Genomic DNA, 10,256 nt, shown 5'->3' on the forward strand with positions numbered 1-10,256 from the left:
CATTCCTCCCTGCCACTCCTGCTCATTCTCAATTGATAACCTCACTAAAAAAATAGAAATCATCAAAGAGAATTACCTGTACTTCCCAAGAGCAGGGTAGCAACCAACGTTCATCTGCATTTATACATTCTGCCTTCTTTCCTCAGACAGTGGACACACCAGGTGCCCTGCGCCCCGACCTGCCCATTCCATCTTGTGCCCTCTTGCCAACCAGGCCTGTACTCTCACAATTATCCCCCTGACAATCCTCAACCCAGTACCTCCAGCCTGAGCTCCGACCTCACATACCCAAGTGCTGACCTGATAACACCACCTGGGTGACTAACAAGTGTCTCATACCTGCCACGTCCGAAACAGGATTCTCAACTCCCTACCCTGCCCCATCTTCCTTAACTCAGGAAATGACACCAACAGTACCACCCTTGACCCTCTAGCTCAAACCAAAACCTTGGGATCATCCTTGACTCTCCGTTTCCCCCATATCCAATCTAACAGAAAGCCTTGTTTGCTCTCTCTTCGAAATATATGAGGAATCCTACATTTCTCTCCACTCCGCTGCTAGCTCCATAATCCCCCATCATCTTTTACCTAGCCTGCCACAACAGCATCCTAGCTAGTGGGCCTGGTTCTGCTCTGGCCCTCCTACTGTCTAGTCACAGCACATCAGCCAGGACAGTCTTTCTAGAACATAACCAAATCATGGCACGTCTGTTCTTGAAAGCCCCGCAGCTTTGTACCCAGAATAAAATCTAAACTCCTCACCAGATGGACAAGGCTCCAGGGCTCTGGGCTCTCCCTCTCCTCAGCCCCATCTCCTATCAGTCTCTCCTTCCTGCTCACTCCAGAACACTGGCCTCCTGGCTCTTCCTCAGTCACACCAAGATCATTCCTGCTTCAGGAATTCTGTACCTGCTTTTCTCTCCTTCGGGAATGCTCTTCCTTTGGGTCTTCACATGCTGAGCTCCTTTGCATGATTCAGGCCTCGGATGTCCCGTCCCTAAAGAGGGCCTGCGAGACCACCCCATCTTAAACAGCCTCCATTCCAATATCCTACTTTTCTGCGTCACACTTAGCTCTACCTGAAGTTACACTATTTACTCATTTGCTTCTTGTCTGTCTTCTCCACTAGAACGGAGCTACCTGAGCTTAGAATTGTGCCAAGCACAGTGAAGATGCTTAATAAATATTTGTTGAGTTAATAAATACTACTTTTACAATAAAAGTCAAGCTGATTTTTAAAAGTGTAACTGCATGAACAATTGCTACATTGTGAATAAACTCTATCTGTGGGGAAAGACTAGAAAAGAATAAACGCCAGATGAAAGAAGTTGCAATGAGAATTTTTCTTAATTTACAACATCCTATTCTAGCATTTCCTGTTATTGTTTTATAATAAAAACCAGGATCTTTTCTGTCCTAAATAAAAGGTTAGTGAGGATCTATTAGTGCGAGAGGGTCACGACTCTAAACACCGGTTGTGCAAAAGAGAAAGGTAACTCTGACAACTGGGAGCATGCACACCGAGGCCCTGGGGTTACACACGAACATCAACAGCAGACAAGTCCACTCCGTGAGCAGGATGGATTCAAACAAAAACAAGACCAAGCTGCAAGGTTATGTGAACACAGACAAAACATGAACACTGTCCACACCACAAAGTACCGAACATCCCCCTCTCCCAGCTAATGAGCGAGTGTTGCTTCTTTGCCAATTTCAGCTTTGGCCCCACTTTAGTCTACCCTCCCTACTGGTAAGATTGATTAAAATACTGAATCACAGACCTGCCCATTTTCTGACAGCATCCAATCCAGACCAAACCATCTTTCCAACACCTCCCTGAGACGCCCCACAGTTCCCTGGGATGTGCAGCCTCCCTCGCTGCAACAAGCAATTCAGCCCCAACCTGCTCCACTAAATCCAGGTGTGTTCCTGGTGATGCTGGGTGGGTGGGCACTGACAGGTGTTACAACATCAGATGCAATTACAGGCCACTGTACATGCAGAAGTCCTAAGAGACCCAGCTGGAAAACTGACCCCAGGATATAATCTCAGGGCTGCTTCTCTGAATACATTCCCTGACATTGGCTGATTTTCTTGTCATCTGCCTCTTTCTCCTAAAAACTGAGTGAAGGAAATAAAAAAAAAAGCCAAATTAATAAAATGTCCCAATGCATAATATTACACTTAATCACGGATGCCCTGCACAGCTTCCCTTCCCTCCCACTTCTGAAAGTCACCCCAAGCACAGGGTTAGCGTGGGCTGGATGACTGACTCTTGGGCAGGGCCTGAGGCAACACTACTCAAGTACTTTAAGCCACATGTTCAAGCCCAATAAATTAGCCCAGGCTTAAAGAAGTCAGGCTGTACACATGTAAGAATTTTAATAAGCCTGGAAAATGCTACCTAGAGCTTATGCACGAGCTTACTGTACCAACGGGATTCCAGGCCACCAGCCACGGAGTGCTAAGCCCCTGACAAGAGCTGTCAAGCACATGGGGCAGCAGGGACAGGGAGTCGGCTTCGTCTAGGTCTCCTCAGAAGCTGGAGACTCAAAGCAGAAGGCTGGCAGCCAGACGGATGGAGAACAGAATAGGGCATGCAGCTCAGTGGAGCCAACGGCATTTACTAGGAAAACACGTCGAAGGTTTGTTTGGTGGAAATCTGGTCCTCACACACCCTTCCAGAAACTAGCAAACACCGTAATCAATGTCTGCCTTTATCAAATGCCTGTTTGTACCCAGAACTGTGTTAGGTACAATAGAGAGTTATTTAAGCAAACATGGTCTCTGCCTTCTAGATGCTGACACCTAATATAAATAAAAACAATAAATCTGTCCAGAGGATTACCAAACTCACTGAACAAACATGAAATAGTCAAAAGCGCCGACCTTATATAAATGCAGTGGGGTAAGAGCTGAAGGGTAAGTCATGGGAGATGACTCTCTAAACAGGGTGGGGCCTAATGGACCAGTTACCTTGTTAAGGCTGAGTCTTGGCGGGGGTGGAGGGAGGGGAGCTTTTAAGAAAAGCTACAAGGGCAGGCTCTTGGGCTGGGGGAAAACGAGCTAATCAGAGAAGAGGCTGAAGCTTGGGGCTTGATTTAAAGACTGAAATACATGTACGGGAAGAAAGAAAACTTGACAAGCGTCCAAGAAAAGTAGGGGAAATCAGTTGAGCAGGTGTATGTTTCTCAACTGCTTTTACTCAGACCCTCTTCTGATACACATAAAAAACTCATACGCCCTTTTAATGTTATTTAAAATTTGAAAGGAAACTAAATATCCTAACCCACACCAAACCAGGGGGTTCAGAATCTGATTTTCCAAATGACAAAACCCACTCCCTTCCCCTACAGCTGAGACTCACCCGGCTGGATGGGAGCATCTGTCAACAAGGACAGAGCAGCGGTCACTGACTTCTTAAGGGTCCACATGGGACCAGACAACCAGCAGGATTAAAGAGCTGCAGCGTAAGGTGACACAGACAGACCATGGCACTAGCAAGAATATGTCATAATTACCTGATTAAAATTTTTGAAGGAAAACTCTTTGTAGAGGGCGTCTCTCTCATGTAATTCCGACCATCCTGCTGCTTTCAGGTCAAGGATAACTTGGTTCCTCTCCTCTGCTGTCAAATGGCGAGCATCTGCTGCCTGCGGAAAGAACACATGTAATATCTGAAAGGTAGACGTTCCGTTAAACTCAAACGCATAGCCCTTTACCTTATGGACAGATGCAGAAAAATACCTTAAGGGCAACAATCTGTGACCATTTTGGGTTCCTCTGTTCTCAAAAAAGAGACAAAAATAAGGCTAGCTCCATACAAAAGCAGCTGCTTCCACACCACGGCACTCACACGCCTTACTGCTGCCTCACACTTCACAGCTCTGTCTCTGGTTGATCACAGACACAGCCATCAGCCATTACCGCTGGTCATCTTACCAATGACCGTATTGCCAACCAATACCTCCGACCTTACCTACTTGCAGGGCTACTGAAGGCTCAGGTGAGAGAGGGACTGTCACCCAGAAAGACAAAACATATTATAAGGGCTCCTCATCAAACGGCAACTGGGAGCTGAGCTGGATCTTCCACCATGAAACCACAACTCATTCCCACTTCAGAAATCCTGAAACCCTTTATCACTGACATTGATGTAAGTAAGAGGACAGAGTAAGTAAAATTATTTTAAAACAATTTATTCTGGGGCGCCTGGCTGGCTCAGCGGGTTAAGCATCTGCCTTTGGCTCAGGTCTTGATCTCAGGGTCCTGGGATCAAGCCCCACGTGGGGCTCCCTGCTCAGTGGGGAGTCTGCTTCTCCCTCTCCATCTGCCTCTCCCCGCACCTCCGCTGGTGCGTGCACGCTCTCTAATAAATAAATAAAATTTTTTCTTTTAAAGATTTTCTTTGTCAGAGAGAGAGAGCGCGCACAAGCAGGGGGAGCGGCAGGCAGAAGGAGAAGCAAGCTTCCCGCTGAGCAGAGAGCCTGATGTGGGACTTGATCCCAGGACCCTGGGATCATGACCTGAGCTGAAGGCAGTCGCTTAACCAACTGAGCCACCCAGGTGTCTCTAAATAAATAAAATCTTAAAAAAAAAGCAACAAAAAAACAACTTATTCTAAGAGGAAAAAAGGTTGCTTATGAACCAGTTTTCTTGTTTCTCTTCCTTGCTAGGTCAGCCACCCTTCCCCACAACTAACACAAGAAAAAAATGAAAAAAAAAAAAAACACCTCTTAATTAAATAAAAACATTTGAAGACCTATTATCAAAACCGCTTAAACTATTAAGACTCAAAACATCTATTCATTACTTTTACAGTGACCCACTATAAGAAATAATCTAAATTTTTTTTTTTTTAAAGACTTTATTTGACAGAGAGACACAGCGAGAGAGAGAACACAAGCAGGGGGAGTGGGAGAGGGAGAAGCAGGCTTCCCGCAGAGCAGGGAGCCCGATGCAGGGTTCGATCCCAGGACCCTGCGATCATGACCCGAGCTGAAGGCAGACGCTTAACGACTGAGCCACCCGGGTGCCCCCTAAAATTCTTATTAGCCACTTAAATATGCTAAGTCAACTCAGAAAAGCATGGAAAAAAAATTAAATTATCTGTGTCCACTCTGAGTAGCTGCCAAGAAAACTCTTAGCCACGCTGTGGGCAATGCAGCAGTCACCTGGAGTGAGTGGAACACGCCCGCTGAGCTGTTCTCCATATTCTCCGCCATGCACATCCCCAGTGAGGGCAATGGTGTGCTCACCACAGATGTCTGCCCAAGAACAGGGACCGTGTCCAGGACTGTGAAACGGAACCACTTCACTTACCTAACACAAATGGTCCCCTTGGAGACACACCTGCAGAACCCTTTATAATGCGCTTAGTTTTTTTTCTGCAGGAGATGGGGACAGGGACAGGTGAAAGCATAGGATTTGGAAAGAACGAACTTGATCCAAGGCCTCACTTGGTTACTTTCAGCTGTGGAGATGCTGAACAAATCACTTAGGTTCTCTCAATACCAGTATCCTCATGTCTATGGTGGGGGTATCACCACATCTACCTGTGGAGACTTTTTTTTTTTTAAGATTTTATTTATTTATTTGACAGAGAGAGACACAGCGAGAGAGGGAACACAAGCAGGGGGAGTGGAGAGGGAGAAGCAGGCTTCCCCGCCGAGCAGGGAGCCCGATGCGGGACTCGATCCAGGGACTCCAGGATCATGACCTGAGCCGAAGGCAGTCGCTCAACCAACTGAGCCACCCAGGCGCCCCGAGACTTCTTTTTTTTTAAAGATTTTATTTATTTGAGAGAGAGAAAGAGAGCAGAAGCAGGGGGAGTGGGAGAGCTCGGAGAGGGAGAAGCAGACTCCCTGCTGAGCAGGGAGCCCAAGGACCCTGGGATCATCACCTGAGCGGAAGGCAGACACTTACCTGACTGAGCCACTCAGGCGCCCTGAGATTTTTTTGAAAGAGTTAAGTTAAAGAGATCTTGAATGTGAAGGCACCGGCATAGAGCCTGGCACGTGGCAGCCACTCAAATCATGTCTGTTTATTCATTCCTCTGAACCCCGTAATATTACTTAAACATCAGCACCTTGGGCACAGGTACACCTAGGGACACGCTTAGGTGACAGTAAGCACTCAACTCGTGTTCTCACCTTAATGGCCACGTGCTCACCTTCCTCCATCACCGACCTATTTTAAATGTAGTCTATTAAAGACTTTCAAACTTCCAAAACAAGCAACTTAAGATGAAATGGGAAGTTTAATGCAACATTTCCCCACTAGGTGGTGCTGCGTGTTAAAACTTTCCCTCAAGTTAATTTATCCCACTATTAATTTCTAATGCCAGAAAACTGACGGAACGCCCCGCGGAAGAGGGAAGAAGTATAGATTTGTCACTCCCCCAAAAAAATAATTTATTAATAATTCCTCCAAAAGCATCACAGCAAAACAAGTGAGTTAACTCAGCACTGAGCCAGCGGGTTTCCGGTGAGTGCGCCGTGCGGGAGCCGGTCCCTGCCCTCGGCGAGCGCAGTCTAGCGGCACAGCGCCTTTAGTCACTTCAAGTGACCCTTAGCATCAGAGAGTTTTACAGCTACTTTTCGTGCTTTCTTTAAACAAAACTCGTCCTCGGTTTTTTTTCCGGCGGGCAGTCTCGTAGACACGACGGGATGTGTAAGCCAGGAAAAAACGATGGTGCTGCGGGCCCCTTGTCTCCGGCCAGGCGTCGGGCAGGTGCCCGGCGCCCGAACGCGGCTCCCCAAGGTCCGAGGCCGGAGGCCGGGCCCGCTTCGGGGCCGTCCCGGGTCCTTCCCCCCAGCCCCCCAGCAGGCGCCGCGGGGCCTCGCCCTCCTCCCGCACCGCGAGCCCCGGCACTCACCGTGGCCGAGAAGCTCGGGCCCCGGCCCCGCAGCGTCCCTAACAGGAGCCGCGGCGCCCCCCGCGTCCCTAGCGCCGCCGCCATGGCCGCCGACCGAGGGCTGCCCGGCGCGCTGCCTGCCCGCCGCCCGCAGGCGTCCACCGGGCCGGCCGGGAGCCGGGAGTGGTGCGGGCGGGCCCCAGTCGCGGGCCAAGCGGTCCTGCAGGCGCCCGCGCAGCCCGCCCCGGAAGGTCCCGGGAGTTTCAGGGCCGCCGACCGCGCTGGCAGCAGGCGGGCGGCCGCCGCAGGACCCCGCAGGACCCCGCGCTCCCAGCTCCGGCTCCGCGGCCGCTGCGTCGTGTCGGCCCCGGGGCCGCTTTCCCGGCAGTGTCGGGGGATGGGCCGGCCGGCGAGCGCGCTCAGGCGTGACCCCCGGCTCGGCTTTTCGGTGTCCGGGCTCCGGCTCGCCGCACACTCGCGGACAGTCGGTGCCGAGCTCCCTCCTGGGCGATGGGGCCAAGAGCCCGAGCCGGCGGGAGGACTTCGCGGGCGGGGACGGGAGGAGATGGGCTCCGGGTGGGTGCTCGTGGGACCACTCCCGTCCCTGCTCGCGGAGGGCAGAGAACCATAGGGGTTCGGATCGGGGCTTGTAAGGCAGGGAGCCGTGGGCGCTGATGGAAGCTCTGCTGGGCCCGCCTAGCTGCTGAGGCCTTGGGCACGCTGGTTCATCTGTGCTGGCCCAGATAGGACAGTCTGGAAACCTGGCTCTTCATGCTCTCTATAAAGAGCAGCGCACGATGCGCGCTCCGGAGATGGATGTACCCAGGAATTCCTGATACACAGGAATTTTTTTTTTCTGGAGAAGAGGGGTAGTCTTTTATGGACGTATTTACTAATATTTTATTCTTCCTCTTTTTTCTTGCCTTTTTTTTGAGATGTAATGTCACATGCCAAAAAATTCACCCTTTAAAGTGTACAGTTTACTGGTTTTTAGTATATTCACTTGTACCTTTTTTTTTTACTAGTTTAAACAAATTAATATAACCAATTTTTCATAGGGTTTATCCACATACCCGAGAATTTTTTTTTAATATGAGAGTCCATTTAAGTTCAAATTAGCAGTTGCTAGCAGTTAATTTCATTTCCCATATGGAGTTGGGGAAAAAAAGCTTTTTTTGTCTTAAGATATGCTAAAATTAAGACATGGTTCAATATACATTCTCAGCGTTTGCCCACTTGACAAAAACTCAAAGGAGGACTCTCGCAGCAGACCCTGATCAAATGTCACTGATCTCAAGGCATCCATCTAAGACATTCTTGTTTCCTTTGCCTGATGCTTCAAGTGGGCAGAGACTGGAGATGGAATTTCCAGGGGCGCCTGGGTGGCTCAGTCCTTAAGTGTCTGCCTCGGCTCAGGCCATGATGCCAGGGTCCTGGGATCGAGCCCCACATCAAGCCCCACATCGGGCTCCCTCTCCCACTCCCCCTGCTTGTGTTGCCTCTCTCGCTGTGTCTATGTCAAATAATTAAATTATAATAAAAAAAAGTTTCATTTCCAGTACTTAATCAGGTGTATACAATCATGAAGAATACTCTGCAAACTTGCTTATTAAAGCGAGAACTGCAAAATGGTCGGTGTGAGGTAACAAGAGACTCCTCGTCTTCCTTCCCGAAATTCACTCCAGGAAACCGGCATCCCAGCTGTAGTTAGGAAAAGCAGAAGCAGTAGCATGCTAGTAGGGCCCAGGGGAAGCGGTGTTCACCAGTAGGGGCTGTGGATACTTTGCCTTCACGTGTAGGTCTCCAGTTAGTAGATTTAAGTTCCTTAGCAAAGATTTATTGAGCAAGTCGTCTACGGTGGACACTCTTGGGAAAGGCAGGCTCCTGCTCACAGTCTTTTAAGCCCTGCTCGCTCATGTAAGAATGGGACTTAGGCCTAGAACACCTCTTACAGTCGTTATAAAGAGCCCATACAGCCTGTTCCAGTCTTACCACCTTGTGTGGGAATATCCTTCCCTGATCCAGACTCAATATGTACTCCTGTATTCTGCTTAAGCACATAAGTCAAATAGCCCTGGGGTATACCCCCCCCACCTTCAGTATTACAGACTCCACGGGGGCGGGGGGAGGGGGGGACGGGACTTGTGCTAAGACACTAGAGGGGCACTCTGGCCATTGGCTGCTGGGGAGGATCCACTAGCCATGGGGGACCAATGCACGCTCCTGGAGCTGATCTTGCTGTCTCTTCTGTGAGTACAAATGCTGTTCCATTCAGTGCATGACTGTTTTGTTTTCCGTGGCAACTGATACTAAGCAGGAGTGGGCAGAAGTGTTTGGACTTCTGTCCCTGACGACTGGCACTCTGATGACCTTTGCTGTCTTCCGTTGAGCTGAATCCCCGCCCTCCCCATCCCTGGCACTGGTACCAGTGCCAGGTACCATGCTTGGCTTGGGGCGGTTTAGCTGCTCTTGGACCTTCCTTCCTGCCTCCTACTTGCCGTTCCCTCAGCCCCAGTGCTTTCCAACTGATCCTCTCTACACTTGAAGCTCCCCCTAGGGAACTGCCCTGCTCCACTTTCCCTCCAAGGGAACCCCAGGTAGCTTGTCTCAGCTGAGTATTAGAAGCAAAGCCATGGGGCGCCTGGGTGGCTCAGTTGGTTAAGCGACTGCCTTCGGCTCGGGTCATGATCCTGGAGTCCCTGGATCGAGTCCCGCATCGGGCTCCCTGCTCGGCGGGGAGCCTGCTTCTCCCTCTGACCCTCCCCCCTCTCATGCTCTCTCTCATTCTCTCTCTCAAATAAATAAAATCTTTAAAAAAAAAAAAAAGAAGCAAAGCCATGGATCTGTTGGCCGTCCCAGGAGCCTTTCCTCACCCTCCACACTAGAGTAGGGACCCATGACATATCGAAGGCATGAATATGCCTGCATCTTTGATAAGATAACTTCTCATCTGGGAGTGTGCCCCCCAGGAAATGAGACTATATACAACAATAAATTAAAAAAAAAAAAAAAGTAAGGCTGAACCTACTCAAAGACCTATTATGTAGTCATGGTTAGGAAATCTGTCGACAACAGTGAAATATTTATCATTTGTTAAGCAAAACAAAACAAAACAAAACTAAGGTGCTGGGCGCCTGGGTGGCTCAGTTGGTTAAGCGACTGCCTTCGGCTCAGGTCATGGTCCTGGAGTCCCGGGATCGAGTCCCGCATCGGGCTCCCTGCTCGGCAGGGAGTCTGCTTCTCCCTTTGACCCTCCTCCCTCTCATGCTCTCTGTATCTCATTCTCTCTGTCTCAAATAAATAAATAAAATCTTTAAAAAAAAAAAAAAAAAACTAAGGTGCTAAATGATACCTGTTAGGACTCTAACTATGGGAAAGAAAGGGGAAAGACAAGAGGGAA

General features: G+C 49.4%; 1 protein-coding gene across 1 annotated transcript in view; it reads right to left on the reverse strand.

Moving 5' to 3' along the window:
* PCBD2 (pterin-4 alpha-carbinolamine dehydratase 2) overlaps positions 1-7,038 on the reverse strand; it is a 39,301-nt gene extending 32,263 nt beyond the window's left edge. The window contains exons 1-2 of the mRNA XM_081827039.1: positions 6,878-7,038; positions 3,522-3,653 (exon numbers count right to left, since the gene is read on the reverse strand). Coding sequence (XP_081683165.1) covers positions 3,522-3,653; positions 6,878-6,961 — 216 coding nt within the window. The 5' untranslated portion in view covers positions 6,962-7,038. The remainder of the gene's footprint in view (positions 1-3,521; positions 3,654-6,877) is intronic.
* Positions 7,039-10,256: the final 3,218 nt, after the last annotated feature.

This window comes from Leptonychotes weddellii, chromosome 7, assembly GCF_054177405.1.
Source record: "Leptonychotes weddellii isolate Sample4059 chromosome 7, ASM5417740v2, whole genome shotgun sequence".
NCBI classification, from domain to species: Eukaryota; Metazoa; Chordata; class Mammalia; order Carnivora; family Phocidae; genus Leptonychotes; species Leptonychotes weddellii.